Source organism: Pseudopipra pipra, chromosome 1 (genome assembly GCF_036250125.1).
Source record: "Pseudopipra pipra isolate bDixPip1 chromosome 1, bDixPip1.hap1, whole genome shotgun sequence".
NCBI lineage: Eukaryota > Metazoa > Chordata > Aves > Passeriformes > Pipridae > Pseudopipra > Pseudopipra pipra.
This window is the reverse complement of record NC_087549.1, coordinates 155572802-155593186: the sequence shown is the minus strand read 5'-3', so window position 1 is coordinate 155593186 and position 20385 is coordinate 155572802. Positions and strand designations below refer to the sequence as shown.

The 20385-nt window shown below is 73.4% G+C and overlaps 2 protein-coding genes across 2 annotated transcripts in view; one reads left to right on the top strand and one right to left on the bottom strand.

Moving 5' to 3' along the window:
• Positions 1–221: 221 nt before the first annotated feature.
• Positions 222–20385, top strand: part of LOC135413369 (SCO-spondin-like) — a 32148-nt gene continuing 11984 nt past the window's right edge. The window contains 45 exon segments of the mRNA XM_064653061.1: positions 222–465; positions 1352–1642; positions 1723–1805; positions 2215–2570; positions 2874–2976; positions 3126–3284; positions 3372–3457; positions 3547–3663; positions 4036–4249; positions 4326–4566; positions 5011–5149; positions 5240–5366; positions 5685–5857; positions 5954–6175; positions 6421–6592; positions 7030–7276; positions 7897–8077; positions 8151–8245; positions 8533–8789; positions 9244–9378; positions 9746–9945; positions 10636–10763; positions 10839–10948; positions 11317–11466; positions 11654–11747; positions 12150–12550; positions 12975–13205; positions 13674–13859; positions 14524–14784; positions 15017–15099; positions 15463–15676; positions 16166–16318; positions 16580–16987; positions 17067–17173; positions 17175–17218; positions 17293–17362; positions 17364–17453; positions 17524–17578; positions 17685–17772; positions 17887–18104; positions 18328–18483; positions 18863–19042; positions 19285–19407; positions 19881–19935; positions 20050–20178. Coding sequence (XP_064509131.1) covers positions 368–465; positions 1352–1642; positions 1723–1805; positions 2215–2570; positions 2874–2976; positions 3126–3284; positions 3372–3457; positions 3547–3663; positions 4036–4249; positions 4326–4566; positions 5011–5149; positions 5240–5366; positions 5685–5857; positions 5954–6175; positions 6421–6592; positions 7030–7276; positions 7897–8077; positions 8151–8245; positions 8533–8789; positions 9244–9378; positions 9746–9945; positions 10636–10763; positions 10839–10948; positions 11317–11466; positions 11654–11747; positions 12150–12550; positions 12975–13205; positions 13674–13859; positions 14524–14784; positions 15017–15099; positions 15463–15676; positions 16166–16318; positions 16580–16987; positions 17067–17173; positions 17175–17218; positions 17293–17362; positions 17364–17453; positions 17524–17578; positions 17685–17772; positions 17887–18104; positions 18328–18483; positions 18863–19042; positions 19285–19407; positions 19881–19935; positions 20050–20178 — 7430 coding nt within the window. The 5' untranslated portion in view covers positions 222–367.
• Positions 4851–20385, bottom strand: part of SCAP (SREBF chaperone) — a 123286-nt gene continuing 107751 nt past the window's right edge. Inside the window, exon 23 of the transcript XR_010428591.1 lies at positions 4851–4862. The gene's annotated coding sequence lies outside the window, so the exon portion shown is untranslated. The remainder of the gene's footprint in view (positions 4863–20385) is intronic.

Sequence of the window (20385 nt, the reverse complement as noted above, 5' to 3'; positions counted from 1 at the left end):
GACATGGGAACAAAAGGGGCCGAGTGTGACCAGGACCCACAGTCCCGCCACATCCGTGTCCCCCCCCTGTGCCGGATCCTGGGTGTCCCATGCCATGACCTTCTCCCGGGAAACAGGGAGATGTCCCCCTGATGTCACCGTGTTCCCCCCCAGCCGCCAGCTGGGCCCAATCAGTGTCTCCTCAGCTGGTGGCACTTTTGGGGACTTTCCATAAATCCCAGAGCCTCTCGGCAGTGCCGGAGCTGGGGCCGGTGAGTGACATCGGGGGGGGACACTGGGAGCGTTCCTGTGGCTGGGGGGTCCCACCACAGGGGTGGCCCTGGAACTGTGACAGTCGAGTCACCTGGATTCCACTTTTCCAGGAAAAATGGGATCTGGCACGGCTGGAGTGACCTGTCCGGGCGTGGCCAGGGGGGCTGTGGCTGTCACCGTGCTGTGGGTGACGGTGGTGGGGGCAGCCACGGGGTGAGGAACTGGGAATGGGAGTGGGAACGGGAAATGGGAGTGGGAGGTGGGAAAGGGAACTGGGAATGGGAGTGGGAACTGGGAATGGGTGTGGGAGGTGGGAAAGGGAACTGGGAATGGGAGTGGGAACTGGGAATGGGTGTGGGAGGTGGGAAAGGGAACTGGGAATGGGAGTGGGAACTGGGAATGGGAGTGGGAGGTGGGAAAGGGAACTGGGAATGGGAGGTGGGAACTGGGAATGGGAGTGGGAGGTGGGAAAGGGAACTGGGAATGGGAGTGGGAACTGGGAATGGGTGTGGGAGGTGGGAAAGGGAACTGGGAATGGGAGTGGGAACTGGGAATGGGAGTGGGAGGTGGGAAAGGGAACTGGGAATGGGAGGTGGGAACTGGGTCTGAGTGACAGGAACTGGGAATATGGGTTGGGAGCTGGGAATGGGGGGTGGGAACTGGGAATGGGGGATGGGATGGGTGCTGTGGGATGGGACGGATCCCAGGATGGGAGCAGGGAGCCAGGATGTATGTCGGGAGTTGGGATGGGTGCTGGGAGCAGGGATGGGATCTGGATGGACCCCGGGATGGGTGCTTAGACGCAGGCTGGGAGCTGGGGTGGGTGCCAGGAGTGGGGATAGGTGTGGTGAGTGCCAGATGGGTGCTGGGGTGGATCTGGGATGGGTGCTGGGGTGGGTGCCAGGATGGGTGCTGGGGTGGATCTGGGATGGGTGCCGGGATGGGTGCTGGGACAGGTGCCGGGATGGGTGCTGGGATGGGTGCTGGGACGGGTGCTGGGGTGGGTGCTGGGACGGGTGCTGGGACGGGTGCTGGGTCCCGGCTGGGTCCCGGCTGGATCCCGGCTGGATCCCGGCTGGATGCCGCGGGTGCCCGGCAGGCGCTGGTGCGAGCGGACGGTGCAGGTGACGGAGCAGGAGGAGGTGACGCCCCGGCGCGAGGCCACCGTGCCCTGTCCCAGTTTGTACCAGTACAGCCTGGCCGGGTGGCGGCTGGACCGGGACCGCACACGCCAGGGGCACGGGGACCCCCCGGGGGACACCAAAACCGACCCCCCTGGGGACACCAAAACCGACCCCCCTGGGGACACCAAAACCAACCCCCCTGGGGACACAAAAACTGACCCACCCGGGGACACCAGCACCGACCCCCCCCTCTGCTACATCTACCGGTGAGCCTGGAGAGACGGGGCACGGGGTGACCCCGGGTGGCACTGAGGTGGCACCGGGTGACACTGGGGTCCCCCCGCAGCCCCCCGGAGACACGGCCGGTGGTCCGGAGCCACACGGAGCGCGGCTGCTGTCCCGGCTGGAGCGGCCCCCGCTGCACCGAGGGTATGGGGACATGGGGGTGGCACCCAGGGGTGTCCCCAGGGTGCCATTGCCACTGCCCCATTCCCACTGGGTACTGGGAGGGGTGCCGGGAGCTGGGATGGGCACTGGGATGGGTGACAGGAGCTGGGATGGGCACTGGGATGGGCACCATTCCCACTGTGCCATTCCCACCAGGTGCTGGCATGGGTGCTGGGAGCGGTGGTAGGTGCCAGGATGGGAGCTCAGATGGGTAATGGAAGCAGGAACGGGATCCAGGATGGGATCTAAGATGTGTTCTGGGAGCCAGGATTGGGTGCTGGGACGGGTGCTGGGATTGGATCCAGGGCAGGTGCTGGGATGGGAACTGGGATGGGTACCATCCCACCCACCCATGTCACCCAGTGCCACCCAATGCCACCCCCTCCCACAGGCCCGGGCTCCCTGGGCCGCTGTTTCGGCACGTGGCAGTGCCAGGATGGCCCCGGTGGCCACAACGGCAGCGCCATGAGCCGCTCCGAGTGCTGCCGGCAGCCCTGGGGGCACAGCTGGCACCGCGGGGACACCGGGGGCACGGGGCCCTGCCTGCCCTGCACCCGCCTGCCCCTGGGGGGGGACGGGGGGTCCCCGCGCCACCGCAGCCCCCCGGCCACGTGCCAGGCCTGGGCCGGGACGCGGTTCCGCACCTTCGACGGGCGGCACTTCGGCTTCACCGGGACCTGCCGGTACCGCCTGGCCACGGCCACCGACGGCACCTGGGACGTCACCATCGGCCTCGGCCACCCCCGGGTATGGGGGGGTCAGAGGGGTCACGGGGGTCATCCCCCGGGGAGTGGGATGGGGCTGGGAGAGGGAACGGGGGCTGGGAGAGGGAACGGGGCTGGGAGCTGGGGTGGGTTTTGGGACGGGGGCTGGGAGGTGGGATGGGTGCTGAGATGGGTCCTGTCCCTGTCCTCAGGGGCTGTGACACATCTGTGTGTCCTGTTCCCATCTCTGATGACTGTGACACACCTGTGTGTGCCATCCCCATCCCCCCGGCCCCTGGCACACCTGTGTCCCGGTGCCATCCCTGGTGACACGGTGCTGCCCCAGGTGCTGCACATGACCTTCGGGACAGACACGGTGGTGGCCTGGGGACGGAACGTGTCGGCGAACGGGCTGGCGGTGCTGGAGGGACACCCCTACCTGCACAGAGGTGCGGCCCCGAGGCCACCAACCCGCGGGAGGGCGGGGATGAGCCCCCGGTGACGCTGGGTGGCACCAGGACACCGGGATGGATCAGCGGGGGTGGCAAAGCTGCCACCAGGTTGCCTGTCCCCATCCCGGCCCCGTCCCGCCCCGCAGGGCTCGGTGTCACCTGGCCGGGGGACTGGGTGGCCGTGGCCAGCAGCCTGGGCGTGCGGGTGGCCTGGGACGGGCACCTGGCGGTGACAGTGACGGTGGAGCCCGAGCTGCGGGGGGGCACCGGGGGGCTCTGCGGCACCTACACCGACGACCCTGCAGGTAAGCACCACCCGCCCGGTGCCACCCCCGCTCCACCTGGGGACTGGGGGGACACCCCCTGTCCCTCCACCCTCCCTGTCCCCCCAGACGACTTCGTGAGCCCCGATGGGGACGTCGCTCCCTTTGCCGCCGCCTTTGGCAACGCCTGGAAGGTGCCGGCAGCTGGCACAGAGGTACCCGGGCAGTGCCACACACCTGGGGGGCGGGGTGACCCCCCCGTGCCCGTTTGGGGGTTCCCGGCGCTGAGGGACCCCCGGCTCAGCCCCCGTGCAGGGACGTGCCGGAGGGCGGCTCCAGGTGTGGCCCAGGCCAGGTGGCACCTGCGGTGGCCACGTGCGGGCAGCTGCTGGCCCAGCCCTTCCAGCAGTGCCACGGCGAGGTCAGCGGCACCCGGGGGCGTCGGGGGGCCGGGTGGGGGGGTCCCGAGGGGTCCAGGGGGTTACCGGGAAGGTCCTGGGAGGTCCTGGGAGTGTCCTGGGGGGCCCTGACGGATCCTGGGGGAATCCTGTCCTGTCCTGGGGGATATTGGAAGGTCCCAGGGGGTCTGAGGGTCCAGGGGATTCTGGGGGGTCCAGGGGGTTCCAGGGGGGCTCCAAGGGGTCCAGAAGGGTCCCGGGGGGTCCGGGAGGGGTTCCGAGTGTCCTGGAGAATTCTGGAGGGGTCTAGGGGATTCTGGGGGGTCCTGGAAGAGTCTGGGGGGCGTGGGAGTCCCAGGGGTTTACGTGGGGTCCTCCCCTCTGCCCCCCTCCAGGTGGACCCCAGCGGGTTCTATGCGGCGTGTCTGGCGCTGCTGTGCGGGGACGGGGACCCTGGACCCTCGTCACCCCCCGACCCCCTGTCGCCCCCCGACCCCCCGTCGCCCCCCGTCCCCCCGCCCCCCACCGCCTGCGACACCTTCTCCGCGTACTCCCGGGAGTGCTCCCGCCGCCAGGTCCATGTCCCCTGGCGCCGTCCCGGCTTCTGCGGTAGGAACTGCGGGGGGGCCCCTCCCCGACCCCCCTCCGCGGTGCCGCCGGTGCCACCGCAGTGTCCCCTCCCCAGAGCGCGGCTGCGGCGCCGGGCAGCGCTTCTCGGACTGCGTGTCCCTGTGCCCGGTCACCTGTGCCACCGCGGGCAGCGCCGAGGAGGGGCCGTGCCAGCGCCACTGCCACGGCGGCTGCGAGTGCGGCCCGGGGCTGGCCCGGGACGGGGACGGCTGCGTCCCCCCCGCCGCCTGCCCCTGCCACCACCGGCGACAGCGCTACGGGCCCGGCCAGAGCATCCGCCAGCGCTGCAACCGCTGGTGGGTGACACCACGAGGACAGCGGTGGCACCGGGGTGGCACCCATCGGAGGGGGACCCGGCTGATGGGCAGCGCCAGGGGCCCCTGTGGCGTGTCCCCTCCCTAGCCCGGGGTCCCCTCGATGTATCCCTCTTCACTCCGCTGTGGCACGTGTCCTCCCAGTCTGATGTCCCCTGTGGTGTCCCCCACTACCCCGGGGTCCCCTGTGACATGTCTCCCTTCATCCCAGGGTCCCTGTGACATCTCCCCCACTACCCCAGTGTCCCCTGTGGGGTGTGTGCCCCACCCTGGGTCCCCTGCAGCATGTCCCCCTCCATGCCGGTGTCCCCTGCAGTGTCTCCCCTCCCCCCAGTGCCCCCCCCCGTCCCCCCCCGGTGTCCCCCCCGGTGTCCCCCCCGTGTCCCCCCGGTGTCCCCCGGTGACCGGTGTCCCCGGTGTCCGCAGCACGTGCGAGGGCGGGCGCTGGCGCTGTGAGCAGCAGCGGTGCCCGGCCGAGTGCGCGGTGCTGGGGGGGCGTCACTTCGTCACCTTCGACCGCCGCCGCTTCTCCCTGCCGGCCCCCTGCGCCCACACCCTGGTGGAGGTGAGGGGCCGGGGGGCACGGGGGGGCTCTGGGGGGGGCCGCGGTGCCCGGGCTCTGCCCGGGAGGTGTCACCGTGTTTCTGCCCGCCAGGACTTCGTGGGGAGGCGGCTGCTGATCACGGCCGAGCACGAGCCCTGCGACAGCCCCCGGCCCCTCGGCTGTCCCCGCACCCTCACTGTCACCACCGGCCGCACCACGGCCCGTCTGCACGGCACAGGTGACACACCGGGACGGGACCGGGACCGGGGCCGGGATCAGCCTTGCACCCTGCTGGGGTGATGGCAGCCGTCCCAATACCTGTCTCCAATGTCCCCAACGTCCCCACGGCAGCGGGGGCCATCCCAGTGCCTGTCCCCGATGTCCCCACGGCAGTGGGGGCCATCCCAGTGCCTGTCCCCCATGTCCCCACGGCAGTGGGGCCATCCCAGTGCCTGTCCCCGATGTCCCCACAGCAGTGGGTCCCGTCCCCACTGTCCCCACAGTGGCGGGTCCACCCCGGTGCCCACCCTCACGGTGCCACCGCTGTCCCCCTCAGGGGAGGTGACAGTGGCCGGGCGGGAGGTGACACTGCCCTTCTCCGGTGCCGGGCTGAGCGTCCGCCGCGCGTCCTCGGCCTTCCTGCACCTGCAGGTGCCCGACGCCCACCTGCTCTGGGGGCTGGGGACCCCCAACACCTACATCACCCTCCAGCCCGCCATGGCCGGCACGGTGAGTGGGACCCGGGGATGCTCCCGGTGGGACGGGGATCCGGTGGGATCCCGCGGGATGGGGGCGCGGTGGGCTCACCGTGACACACCCGTGCAGGTGCGGGGGCTCTGCGGGACCTTCACCGGGGACCAGCGGGACGAGTTCACGACGCCGGAGGGGGATGTGGAGCCGGGAGTCGCCGCCTTCGCCAACGCCTTCCGTGCGGCCGGAGCCTGCCCGGCGCTGGGCCCCGGCATTCCCGACCCCTGCCACGGCTTTCCCGGGAGCCGGGAGCGCGCCGAGGCCGCCTGCGCCGTGCTCATGGGGCCGGCGTTCCAGGTGAGGGGCCGGCACGGCGGGAGCGGGGACGGGTGACAGGGGTGTGACAATGTCCCCCCGGCACGGCGGGGACGGGTGACAGGGCCGTGACAATGTCCCCCCGGCACAGCGGGGAGGGGTGACAGGGATGTGACAATGTCCCCCCGGCACAGCGGGGAGGGGTGACAGGGATGTGACAATGTCCCCCCGGCACGGCGGGGAGAGGGGACGGGTGACAGGGCCGTGACAATGTCCCCCCGGCCCAGCCGTGTCACCGCGCGGTGGACCCGGAGCCGTTCGTGGAGCTGTGCCGGTGGGACGTGTGTTCCTGCCGGGAGCAGGAGCCGGAGCGGTGCCTGTGCCCGGCGCTGGGAGCCTACGGCCGGGAATGCGCCCGGGAGGGGACGGAGCTGCAGTGGAGGAACCGGAGCCTCTGCGGTGGGATAGGATGGGATTGGGAATGGGAATGGGATTGGGAATGGGAATGGGAATGGGAATGGGAATGGGGATGGGAATGGGAATGGGAATGGGAATGGGAATGGGGATGGGAATGGGAATGGGGATGGGAATGGGAATGGGAATGGGGATGGGAATGAGAATGGGAATGGGACGGGACGGGACGGGACGGGACGGGACGGGACGGGACGGGATGGGATGGGATGGGATGGGATGGGATGGGATGGGATGGGATGGGATGGGATGGGAAGGGATGGGAAGGGATAGGATGGGAAGGGATGGGATGAGGTGGGGTCAGAGGAGATGGGGTGAGAGGGGCTGGGGATGGAGATAGGAGTGGGATGGGGATAGAATGGGATGGGAGGGGATGGGATGATGTGGCACATCTGCCCCTCCGGTAACCCCTCTGTCCCCCCCAGACGAGCCGTGCCCCGGGGGGCAGCAGTTCCAGGACTGTGGGGGTCCCTGCGGCCGTTCCTGCTCGGAGCCCCCTGGAGCAGGGGACTGTCCCCCACCGGACACCCTCTGTGTCCCCGGCTGCCGCTGCCCCCCGGGGCTGCTGCTGGCCCAGGGGGGCCAGTGTGTGCCCCCCGCCGCCTGCCCGTGCCCCCGCGGCGCCCGCCTGTACCCCCCCGGCGCCCGCCTGCGCCGCGGCTGCCAGGCCTGGTGGGTCCTGGGGCAATTGGGGGGCCCGGGGAGGTTTGGGGGGCCGGGGCGTCACCCACAGGACAGAGTCACCCAGGCAGGACATGGCGGTGCCAGTGACACCTGATGAAACCCCCTCCGGCCCGGTGTGACCCCCTGCGGGACGGGGGGGCTTTTGTCCCGTGTCCCACCGCGGGGACAGCGCCGGGGACCCCGGAGGGGGGGAGGGGGGGGCGCCGGGGGGAGCTCGGGGGGATGTGGGTCCTGCGGGATGAGGATGGGGGTGCAGGGACCCCGTTGCGGGGGACTCAGTGGGGTTTGGGATGCTGGGGGTGGGGGAACTGGAGCGTGGGGGGCTTGGTAGGATTTGGGGTGCAGGGACCAGGGCGTGGTGACGGGCTGGGGGTGCGGGAGGGTGGAGATGGGGACATGGGGACCCCGGTGTGGGGGTCTCAGTGGGATGTGGATGCTGGGTACTGAAGCTGGGTGGGGAGGGTTACTGATGTGGGGGGCCCGGTGGGTTGGGGGTGCTGTAGATGGGGCGCAGGTGGGCTCAGTAGGATTCGGAGGGTGGGGATGGGGGTGCAGGGACCGTGTCTCGGGGTCTCAGCGGGACAGGGGTCCCTCCCCGCCCCCCGCAGTGTGTGCGCAGGGGGGTCGTGGCGCTGCGCCCCCGCCCCGTGTCCCCCCGCCCCGCGCTGCCCCCCGGGGCTGCTCCACGCGCCGGGGTCGTGCCTGCGCCGCTGCGACCCCGCCGAGCCCGCCGGCACCTGCGGGGGCCCCGCCGACGGCTGCGTCTGCCCCCCCGGGACCCTCTTCCTGGTGCGTGACTCCCCGGGGGGGAGGATGGGGACGGGGGACCCCCCCGGCCCCACTGACCCCGGTCTGGCCGCAGGACGGGCGCTGCGTGTCACCGGACGAGTGTCCCTGTCACCACGGCGGGCGGCTGTACCCCCCCAACGCCACCATCGCCCGCGACTGCAACACCTGGTGGGACCCCCGGACACCCTCGGACCACCCCGCACCCCTGCCAGCCCCTGCTGACACCCGCAGACCCCTGCCAACCCTCAGGGACACCCCCGGACCTCTTCCAGCCCCCGCGGGGACACCCCCAAACCCCTACCGGCCTCCCCCGACCCCCGCCACCCCCACGGAGACACCCCCAGACCCTTTCTAACCCCTCAGCGACACCCCCAGCCCCCCGCAGGCCCCTGGTGACCCCCCCAGCCCCCGGCACGCCCCCGGTGCCCCGCGGTGGCACCGAGCCCGTCCCGCAGCGTGTGCCGGCGGCAGCGGTGGCACTGCGGGCGCGAGGAGTGCGCGGGGACGTGCGTGGCCACCGGGGACCCCCACTATGTCACCTTCGACGGCCGCGCCTTCACCTTCGCGGGGGACTGCGAGTACCTGCTGGCCCGAGAGGCCACCGGGCTGTTCGCTGTCACCGCCGAGAACGTCCCCTGCGGGGCCACCGGCGTCACCTGCACCAAGTCCGTGCTGGTGGCCATGGGCAACACCGTGGTGCACATGCTGAGGGGTGAGGGACGGGGGGGACATGGGGACATGGGGGACATGGGGACAGGGGGGGACATGGGGGACATGGGGGGACATGGGGGGACACCGTGCACATGCTGAGGGGTGAGGGGACACGAGGACGGGGGGGACATGGGGGACGGGGGGGACACCGTGCACATGCTGCGGCTGAGGGGGGACAGGAGGGCACATGGGGAGGACACGGGGACATGTGAGGGTCACCCCCGGTGACATCCTGGCTCGACCGTGGTAGGGTGGGGGCTGCGGGGGGTGGGGACATGGAGGGGCACGGGGGACAAGAGGGGGGCCATGGGGGGCCGTGGGGGACACGGGGACGTGGCAGGGTGACCCACAGTGACGTCCCAACCCTGTCATGGCAGGGTGGGACACGTGGGGGGACATGAGGGAACAAGGGGGGCACGGTGGAATGTGGGTGACCCTCTGTGCCGGGCCGGCAGGGCGGGAGGTGACAGTGAACGGGGTGGCCGTGAGACCCCCCAAGGTGTTCGGGGGGTCGGGGCTGGCGCTGCAGCGCGCGGGGCTCTTCCTGCTGCTCCTCACGCGCCTGGGCGTGGCCGTGCTGTGGGACGGAGGTGAGACCCCCGGGGGGCCGGGGGGGTGTCTGGGGGGCCATGGCCGTGGCTATGCTGTGGGATGGAGGTGAGACCCCCGGGGGGCCGTGGGGGGATATGGGGAGGCCATGGGACTGGGGGGTTGCTGGGAGACAGGTGGGACCCCCCTCTAGGGCACAGGGGTGGCACCGGAGTGGGGGGGCTCTGGAACAGAGGTGAGACCAGAGTAGGGCGCAGGGGGGGTCCCCGGTACGGGGGGGGGGGGGGGTTATGGGGGGGCCCCTGATGCTGGTGGTGCCATGGAGGGGTCACCATGGTGGGTCCCCTGTGCCATGGGGGAGGGTCCCTGGTGCCATGGGTGACAGGGGGACCCCCCGGTGCCCCCCAGGGACCCGCGTGTACGTGCGCGCGTCCCCGCGGCTCCGCGGGCGCCTGGCCGGGCTCTGCGGGAACTTCGACGGCGACGCCGAGAACGATTTCGGGAGCCGGGAGGGGGCTCTGGAGGCGACCCCCGAGATCTTCGGGGACTCCTGGCGCCTCAGCCCCCTCTGCCCCGAGGCCGACGGGCACCGCCAGCACCCCTGCGACGTACGGGGGGCACGGGGGACGTGCGGGACGGGGGGCACGGGGAGACATGGGGGGCTGACAGGGGGACACGGGGGGGCACGGGGAGACATGGGGGGCTGACAGGGGGACACGGGGGGGCACGGGGAGACATGGGGGGCTGACAGGGGGACACGGGGGGGCACGGGGAGACATGGGGGGCTGACAGGGGGACACGGGGGGGCACGGGGAGACATGGGGGGCTGACAGGGGGACACGGGGGGGCACGGGGAGACATGGGGGGCTGACAGGGGGACACGGGGGGGCACGGAGGGACACGGGGGGCTGACAGGGGGACACGGGGGGGCACGGGGGGACATGGGGGGCTGACAGGGGGACACGGGGGCGCACGGAGGGACACGGGGGGGCTGACAGGGGGACACGGGGGGGCACGGGGGGACATGGGGGCCTGGCACAGGGGATGGACAGGGGGACACAGGAGGTGGATGGGACGACACAGGGCGACACGGGGGGGTGGACGGGGGGGACACACAGGGGCTGACGGGGGGTGTCCCCCCCAGGACACCCCCAGCACTCGGCCTGGACCATGTGGGGGACACCGTGACTGGATGAGGGGGACACAGGGGGACGCGGGGGAGGATGGGGGGGGCATAGAGGGTGATGGGGGTCCCGCGTGGGGGACATGGGGGGTCTGAAGGGGTGTGTCCCCCTCAGGACAGCCCGCAGCGCGCAGCCTGGGCGCGGGGGCGCTGCGGGGTCCTGCGGCACCAGCTCTTTGCCCCCTGCCACGACCTGGTGCCCCCCCAGCGCTTCTACGAGTGGTGCCTGTTCGACGCCTGCGGGTGAGTTTGGGGGGGTCGGGGGGTCCCCAGGCCCCAGGGGCGCGTCCCGGGCCCCGTCCCACGGCGTGTCCCCAGGTGTGACAGCGGGGGGGACTGCGAGTGTCTGTGCACGGCCCTGGCCGCCTACGCCGAGGAGTGCGGCCGTCGGGGGAGACCCCTGCGCTGGCGGAGCCAGGGGCTGTGCCGTGAGTGCCCACACCGGGGGGCACCGGGGCGGGCCGGGGGGCCGAGGGGTCCCAGCCCCGCCCTGAGCCAGGGGCTGTGCCGTGAGCCCGGGGAGGGGGAGTCAGGGGGGTCCCGAAGGTCCGGGGGTGCTGGGGGGTCCCGGGGGACACAGAGAAACCCAGGCTGAGGCCCCCATGGGGTGTGCCAGGGATGGGGGCCGGGCAAGGGGTCTGGGGGCGCAGGAGCCCCCCGTGGGTGGGAGGGGAATCCGGGTTGTGGGTCACGGGTGTCCTGAATGTGGGTCGGTGGGATCCCGGGCTGTGGGTCATGGGTGGTCCTGGATGTGTGTTGGGGGGTCCCAGCCCCCCTAAACGCCCCCTCTCTGCAGCGCTGCAGTGCGAGGGGGGGCAGGAGTACAACCCCTGCGGCCCCCCCTGCCCCCCCACCTGCCGCGACCTCGGCCGGGACCCCCCCGAGCTCTGCGGGGCCCTGGGGTGTCTCGAGGGGTGCTTCTGCCCCCCCGGGAGGGTCCTGCACGGTGAGAAGGGGGCAGGGGGCTGAGGGGGCCTGGGGGGCGCTGGGAGGGGGCTGAGGGAGGGGCCGGAGGAGGGGGGGACTGGGGCGGAGAGGAGGGGGCTGGGGAGGGGGCTGGATGAGGCCGGGGGGGCCCGGGGAGGGCTGGGGGAGGTCCTGGTGCCAGCCCGTGTCCCCCTCACCCCCGGCAGACGGGGCGTGTGTGGACCCCCCATCCTGTCCCTGCTTCTGGGACGGGTTCGCCTTCCCGGCTGGAGCCACCGTGAGCCAGGGCTGCAGCAACTGGTGAGGCACGGGGGCTACTGGGACACTGGGAGGCTGGGGCACTGGGATACTGGGGGACTGGGATACTGGGGGACTGGGACATGGGGACACTGGGATCTTGGGACACTGGGACACCAGGACACTGGGACATAGAGATGCTGGGATATGGGGATACTGGGACACTAGGACGCTGGGACATGGAGACACTGGGATATGGGGATACTGGGACCCCCAGGCACTGGGACATGGAGACACTGGGATATGGGGATACTGGGACCCCCAGGCACTGGGACACCATGATAGCTGGGCACTGGGATACCAGGACACTGACACTGGGATAGTGGGATACCAGAACACCGGGACATGGGGACACCGGGACACTGGGCCCCCCGGCCCCCCGTGTGTCTGACCTGTCCCCCCCAGCACGTGTCTCGAGGGGCGCTGGCAGTGCCCCCCGACCCCGTCCCCGTGTCCCGCCGCCCCCGGCTGTGCCCCGTGGGAGTTCCGCTGCCGGGAGGGGGGTCTCTGCGTGCCGGGGGCCTGGCTCTGCGACAACGAGGACGACTGCGGTGACGGCTCGGACGAGCTGTGCGACCCCCCCTGCGCCCCCCACCAGCCCCGCTGCCCCGGCGGACGCTGCCTGCCCTGGGGGGCCCGCTGTGACGGTGTCACCCACTGCCCCGACGGCTGGGACGAGGCGGGGTGTCCCCCCCAGCCCTGCGCCCCCCCCGAGTTCGCCTGTGCCGGGGGGCGCTGCCTCCCCCCCGCCCGCGTCTGCGACGGGCGGCTCGACTGTCCCCCCGGGGACCACTCGGACGAGGCGGGTGAGTGACCCCGGGGGGGCCCGGGATGGGGGAGCTTGGGGTCCCGGGGAACCAGAGACGCGTCTGAGCCCCCCAGTCCTGAGGTCTGTGTCCCACGGCAGCATCCAGGGGGCCCGGCAACTGGGGGGGGGGAGTTGGGGGTCCCAGAGAACCAGAGAAGTACCTGTGCCCCACAGAGGGGGGTCCGAGCCCCACAACCCTCGGAGTCTGTGCCCCATAGCGAGGGTCCCTGAGCTCCACAACCAAGGGGTCCATGGACCACGCTGGGGGGGGGGGGGGATGTCTGTGCCCCATGATGGGGGGATCTGAGCCCCCCAGTCGTGGGGGTCTGTTCCCACTGCGGGGGTGTCTGTGCCCCACTGTGGGGTGTCCGTAGCCCACGGTGGGAGTGTCCGTGCCCCACACGGGGGTCCCCTCCCCGCAGGCTGTGCCCCCCGGTGCGGGCCGGGGCAGTTCAGGTGCGCGGGGGGCCGCTGTGTCCCCCACCCCCACCGCTGCGACGGCCGCGACGACTGCGGGGACGGGAGCGACGAGCGCGGCTGCTCCTGCCCCGAGGGGCACCTGCCGTGCCCCGGGGGGGGCTGCCACCCCCCCGCCGCGCTCTGCGACGGCCGCCGCCACTGCCCCGACGGCGCCGACGAGGCCAATTGTCCCGGTGAGGGGAGCGGGGGGTCCCCCACCCTGGGAACCGCGTCTGGGACCCCCGACCGGGGAACCCCGACCCTGCGACCCCCTGGGATCCCCCACCCCGGGAACCCCATCTGGGACCCTCAGTCCTGGGACCCCCGACCTGGGCATCAACTCTGGACCCCTCCACCCTGGGACCACCCTGGGGCCCCACCTGAGGACCACCTTCACCCTGGGACCCCCCCACCTCGGCACCCCCCACCTCGGCACCATCCCCTACCCGGACTCCCCTTTGGGGACCCTCCACCCTGCAGTTCCCGCCCCCTTTGGAGGGACCCCCCTTTGGGGGCCCCTCCATCCCGGGACCACCCAGACCCCTCTTTGAGACCCCCGTTTTGGGGATTCCCCTCGGCACCCCCCGCCCGGGGACCCCCTCTTTGGAGACCTCTCCCCAGGGCGGCGGTGTCACCGCTGTCCCCGTGTCCCGTGTCCCCAGCGCGGGCCACCTGCGCCCCCGGCACCGTGCCCTGCCCCGACGGTTCCTGCGTGCCCGAGGTCGCCGTGTGCGACGGCGCTCGCGACTGTCGCGACGGCTGGGACGAGAGTCCGGCGGGGTGTGCGGTGGCCCTGCCCCCCGCGCCGCTGGCACCTGGCACCGCTGGCACCGCCACTGGCACCGCTGGCACCGCCACTGGCACCGCCACTGGCACCGCTGGCACCGCTGGCACCGCTGGCACCGCCCCTGGCACCGCTGGCACCGCCGGCATCACCACTGGCACCGCTGGCACCGCTGGCACCGCCCCTGGCACCGCTGGCACCGCCACTGGCACCGCTGGCACTGTCATCGCGGCTACCGGCGCCACCGACACCGCTGCTGTCACCGCCGCTGTCGCCGACATTGGCACCGTCACCGCCACTGCCACCAGCGCTGCCAACGCCTCGGCAGGTGAGGGGGGCTCGGGGACTCCCGGGCGTGGCCGGGACCTCGGGGTGAGAGGACAGGTGGGCTCCGAGGGATGGGTGGGCTCCTGGGTGGGCTCTGGGGGTGGGTGGGCTGGCTGGGGTGGGAGGGACGGCTCCGTGGGTTGGTGGGTGCCGGTGGGACGGGAGGGCTCGGGGACAGGAGGGCTCTGTGGTGGGGGGGCTCTGTGGTGGGGGGGCTCTGTGGGACCCGGGGGCTCCCCAGGGTCGGGCACGCCCTGGGGCCGGTGGTCCCCGCAGGTCGATGGTCCCGCGGCTCCGGGGGGTTCTCTGTGCCCCCCCGTGGCTGTAGGGGAGTGGGTGGTCCCCGTGGATGGGTGGTCCCTGCGGCCGTGCTCCCCCCGACCCCGCGTCCCCCTCCCCAGCGCCCTGTGCCCCCCGGTCCCTGCGCTGTGACAGCGGCGGGTGCGTCCCGCGGGGGTGGCGCTGCGACGGCGACAGCGACTGTCCCGACGGCAGCGACGAGGGGGGCTGCGACCCCCCCTGCGCCCCCGGACACCTGCCCTGCGACCCCCCCTGCGCCCCCGGACATGTCCCCTGCGCCCCCCTCTGCGTCCCCCCCCGCCACCTCTGTGACGGCGTCCCCCACTGTCGCGACAGCGCCGATGAGAGCCCTGAGCTGTGCGGTGAGACCCCCGGGACCCCCGGTCACTTCTGGGAACACCCGGGGGGGGGAGGTCTGGGGGTCCCCCCGGATGCGCTCCTGGGGACCCCGGGGACCCTGGGGGGCGGGGGTAGGGCGGGGGCTCAGCAGTGGAGGGACCCGCCGGAGGGGGCTTGGCCGGGGATCCCCTCCCCACCACAGCCCCCCTGTCCCCCGGGGACCCCTCAGAGTCCCCCCTGTCCGACCCCCGCCAGAGCCCCGCGGTCCCGGGAGCAGCCCGGGCGGTCCTTGCACCGAGTTCGACTGCGGGGGGGACGAATGTGTCACCTTCCAACAGGTAACGGGGGCCAAGGGGGACCCCCCGTGGGGTCCCGGGGTCCCTCCGACCCCCGTCTAGTGCCACCCCGCTGTCCCCAACCCCTCCTGATGCCACCTCTGTGTCCTCTCAGCCCTCCCCGCGGTGTCTCCCGACCCCCCGCCAGTGCCACCTCGTAACCTCTGCCCCCTTCCGATGTCCCCTCGACCCTCCCACCCGTGTCCCCGACGCCCCGAACCCCTCCTGGTGTCGCCCCGCTGTCACTCCAGTGTCCCGGCGTCCCCTCGACTTCTTTTCAATGCCACCTCGGTGTCCCCCGCCTCCCTCGCGGTGTCACCCCCCTGTCCCCGAGCTCCCCGAAGTCCCCCCCCGCTGTCCCCTCAGGTGTGTGACGGGGTGCGGGACTGTAGCTCGGGGACGGACGAGCGGGGGTGCGGCCTCTGGGGTCCCTGGGGCCCCTGGGGGTCCTGCAGCCGCCCCTGCGGGCCCGGGGGGCAGCGCCGGGCGCGGGGGTGTCACCAGGGTCACCCCGGGCTGCTGCGGGGGTGCCGGGGGCCGCGCGAGCAGGAGAGACCCTGCTTCCAGCGGGCCTGCCCAGGTGAGCCGGGGGGACCCGCGGGCTGGGGGGGGACGGGACACCCGGGGAGGTTTGGGGGGGTTGGGGGGACGGGACACCCGGGGAGGTTTGGGGGGGTTGGGGGGGACGGGGGTTTTGGGGTCCTGGGAGGTTTTGGGGTCCCGGGGGGCGGGGGCAGCGCGGGCAGGAGCGACTCTGCTTCCACTGAGCCTGCCCAGGTGAGCGGGGGGTCTGGGGGGGACCCCGGGGTTTGGGGGTCTCATGGGGTGCCTGAGGGATTTGAGGGTCCCTGTGGCTCCCTGTGGCACCCCCGGGTGCTGCACAGGGAGTTCGGGGGATTTGAGGGGGTCCCATGGACCGGGGGGGTTGGAGGGGTCCCATGGGATGCCGAGAGTTTTGGGGGTCCCCATGGTTCAGGCTGCACAAGAGGTTTGGGGGTCCCGCAGCCCGGGGGACCTGGGGGGTTCCGAGGCTCCCCCTGACGCCCCCCCGCCCCCCCCCTCCCCGCAGTGGACGGCGAGTGGGGCCCGTGGGGACCCTGGTCCGACTGCCCGGGGGGCTGCGGGGGGGTCCGGCTGCGCAGGAGGGGGTGTCGGCCCCCCCAAAACGGCGGCCGAGCCTGCGAGGATCTGCCCGGGGGGGCCCCCGGAGCCCTGGAGATGGGTGGGTGCGGGGGGAGGGGGTACGGGGCAGGGGGGGGGCTCGGGGAGGGCTCTGGGCACTGTGCCAGGGGGCCCAAGGAGATGGGGGGGTCCCGCTGGGACGGGGGGGCTCCATAGACGGGGGGGCTCTGTGGGTGGGGAGTCCTCACAGCGCGGGGGGGCTTTGTGGGACGGGTGGGGCCCGGTGGGATGGGGGCTCTATAGACTGGGGGGCCTCTGCGGGGCAGGTGGTCTCCGCGGCTGACCCCCTCGCTCCCCCCAGCCCCCTGCTCCCCGGGGGGGTGCCTCAACGCCTCCGAGTGCGAGGGGGGGCTGCACCCCCTCCCCTGCGCCCCCTGCCCCGCCTCCTGCGCCGACCTGGCCGCCGCCGTCGCCTGCCCGCGACCCCCGCCCTGCCGCCCAGGTGAGGGGGACCCGGGGGGGGCACCCCGAGGTGAGGGGCACCCGCTGACCCCCCGCCCCTCCCCAGGGTGCTGGTGCCCGGCGGGGCGGGTGCTGGACGCCCCCGAGCCCGGCGCGGGGCCCGCCCGGTGCGTGCGGCCGCGGGAGTGCCCGTGCCGGGCCGGGGGGCGCGCGTACCCCCCGGGGGGCCCGGTGCCCCTCGGCTGCCGCCTCTGCACCTGCCTCGAGGGGCGCCTGCGGCACTGCCGCCCCCTCCCCGGCTGCTCAGGTGGGTCCGGGCGCGGGGCGGGTGCGGGGGGACCCCCGGCGGTGCGGGGGGACCCCCTGTGACCCGGTGCCCCCCACAGTGGACTGCGGGTGGTCGTCGTGGTCGCCGTGGGGCGCGTGCGCGGGCACCTGCGGGACCCCCGGCGTGCAGTGGTCGTTCCGCAGCCCCTCGAACCCCCCCCGGCGCGGGGGGGGGGCGGCACTGCCGCGGCATCTACCGCAAGGCCCGACGGTCAGCGGGGCCCGGGGGGGTGGCGGGGGGGCCGGGGGGTCCCCCGGGTGCGTGACGCCCCCCCCGCCCCGCAGGTGCCACGCGGGGCCGTGCCGGCGGTGCCACGAGCGGGGCCGGTGGCGCGTCCCCGGCGAGCGCTGGCGGGGGGGGCCCGTGCCAGGTGTGCCAGTGCCTGCCCGGCGGGGGGGTCCGCTGTGTCCCCTACTGCCCCCTCCGCGACTCCGGCTGTCCCCGGGTGAGTGGGGGGCGCGGGGGGCGGGGGCGGCCGCGGGGGCGGTGGCGGTGACGCTGTCGGTGTCCCCAAGGGCCTCATGCTGCGGGAAGGGGACGGCGGGTCCTGCTGCTCCTGCGCCCCCGAGGGTGAGTGGGGGCCCGGGGAGTCCCGGGGGGAGCGGGGGTGACCCCGAGGTCCCGGGGCGCGGGGGAGACCCTGTGACCGTCGCCCCGGTGTCCGTCCCCGCTGCAGGTGACAACGCGACCTCCCCGGGCCCCCCCCCCGCGGTGACCACGGCGCTGTCCCCCGCCCCCCGGACCGAGCCCCCCGGCAGCCCCAGGTGCGGGGGGACACCGGGGGTGGAAGGCTCAGGACTTGGGGGTCCTGGGAGTTGGGGGTCCCCAAGTCCGGAGGGCACCGAGGGGGTCTCCCCTGACCCCCTCTCCCCCTCCAGCCCTACGGCCGCTCTCGGGGGGCCGCCATCGGGGACCCCCAAAAGTGCCGAGACCCACCCGGAGCCCCCCAGCGCAGCCGGGGACACCCCCAGAACCGTGACCCTCCCCGAGGAGACCCCGAGAGCCCCCGGGAGTGCCACGACCTCCCCCGAGCCCCCCCAGCTCCGGGCGCTGCCCTCGCCGGCTCCCACGGGGGTCCCCGCCGAGACCCCCGCAGGTGAGGGGACCCCGGGGGGGGGGGGACGGACGGGCCCCTCGAAACAGCCCCCCCGGGACGGGGGGTTCCTGAGCGGGGGCACCCCGGCCAAGGCGGCGGGGGGGGGTGGGTGGGCTGGGGCCTTCCAAGGTTGGGGGTTTGGGGGGGCACCAAGACTGTGGGTTCAGGGGCGGGGGGGGCCCCCAACACATGGGGGTCACGCTGCCCCCTCCGTCCCCCCCAGGCTGCGCCCCCCCGCCCTGGGGAGGGTGGGGGTCCTGCAGCCGCTCCTGCGGGGTGGGGGTCGCCCTGCGGCGCCGGGGGGGGCCCCCGCCCGGGGGGAGCTGCGCTCACCCCCCCAACATCGACACCCGCGTCTGCTTCCTGCGAGCCTGCCCAGGTACCCCCAAACCCCCGGGACCCCCGGGACGGGCCGGGACCCTCCCCTGGGGTGGGAACCACAATGAGCTGGGACCCCGGTGAGGGGCTGGGACCCCAGTGAGGGGTTGGGACCCCCGGGGATCCGGGCCCTCTATGGGGTCGAACCAAGCCCCACCGCCGGGGTGAGACCCCCAAAACTCGGGACCCCCAGAGCGGTCTGGGACCCCCCTCCCCGGGCTGGGGAGGATCCTCAGGGTTGGGAGATCTCGGGGTTGGGGGGTCAGGGGAGTCCCCAAGGGCCGGGGGCTCGGGGTTGGGGGGTGCAGGGAGTCCCCCCCAAAGGGCAGTGGGGGGATGCTGACCCCCCTGACCCCCCTGACCCCCCCGTGTCCCCCCAGTTGCGGGCGGGTGGGCGCCCTGGGGGTCCTGGACCCCCTGCGACGCCCCGTGCGGGGGGGGGCAGCGGAGCCGCCGCCGCAGCTGCAGCGACCCCCCCCCGAAAAACGGAGGGCGGCCGTGCGAGGGGGGGGCCCTGCAGAGCCGACCCTGCAACCTGCGGCCCTGCGGGGACGGCCCAGGTACGGGGGGGCGCGGGGGGGCTGCGGGGGGCTGGGGAGACACCTCCGACTCTGCTCCCCCGGCCTTAAGCCCCATTGCCCACCCCATTGCCCTCAATCCCTGAGCCCCCTATTGCCCCCCCAGATCCTTCCCCCGTCCCCCCAAACACCCCCGTGCCCACCCCAGTCTCCCCCCAAGCCCCACAAATCCCCCTTAAGTGCCCCCACCCCTCCCACTTACCCCCCCGCCCTTGCCCCCCCAGCCTGCCCCCCCCAGATGCTGCTGGTGCCCCCGGGGGGGTGCGAGGATTTGGGGGTGCCCCCCTGCCCCCCCACCTGCGCGGACCCGAGTGGGAACAGCTCGTGCCCGGGGGGCTGTGAGGAAGGTCGGGGGGGCACGAGGGGCGTGCGGGGGAGGGGTTGGGGGGCACGGGGGGTCTTGAGGGGTCTCCGGGGGGGGAGGTGACCTGGGTAGGGCGGGGGGGGCAGGGGGAGTATTGGGAGGATTTGGGAGTGGCCTGGGAACCTGAGGGGACATGGGGGGTCTGGAGGGGGCTTGGAGGGACCTGGGGATTTGGGGGGGCAGGGGGATTTAGGGGGAGCTTGGGAACTTGGGAGGGGGCACGGGGGGTCTGGGACGCCCTTGAGGGGGACGGGGGGTGGTTGGGAGGGTCTGGGGGGTCTTGAGGGGCTCGGGAGGGGTCTTGGTGGTCGGGGGGGGCACAGGGGGTCTTGGGGGGATTTGGGGGCTCGGAAGGCACTTGGGGAGCTGAGGAGCTCTTGGGGGGCTGGGGGCGAATTTAGGGGTTCAGGAGGCTCAGAAGAAACTGAAGCCCCCCCATATTCCCCCACCCCCCAGGCTGTCGGTGCCCACCCGGGCTGGTGCTGTGGGGGCGTGACTGCATCGAGCCCGGGTACCCCAAAACCCCCCGACCCCCAAAACCCACCCGTGCCCAAAACCCGGGGTTGGGGTCCCGGGGTTGTTGGGGACCCCCCAGGATTTGGGATGACCCCTCGTTTTCCTCCAGCGCGTGTGGGGGTCCCGCGGGGGTGTTGGGGCTCCCCGCGAGCCGGGCCCCCCCTGAACCCTGCGGGTGGTCGCGCTGGACCCCCTGGACCCGCTGTGACTGCGGCACCGGGACCCGGCAGCGCTTCAGGTGGGGGGCTGCCCCATAGCAGGGGGGCTGACCCATAGCGGGGGGGTCCTGCCCCACAGAGGGGGGTCTGACCCATAGCGGGGGGGTCCTGCCCCACAGAGAGGGGTCTGACCCATAGCGGGGGGGTCCTGCCCCACAGAGGGGGGTCTGACCCATAGCGGGGGGGTCCTGCCCCACAGAGGGGGGTCTGAACTGTAACGAGGGGTC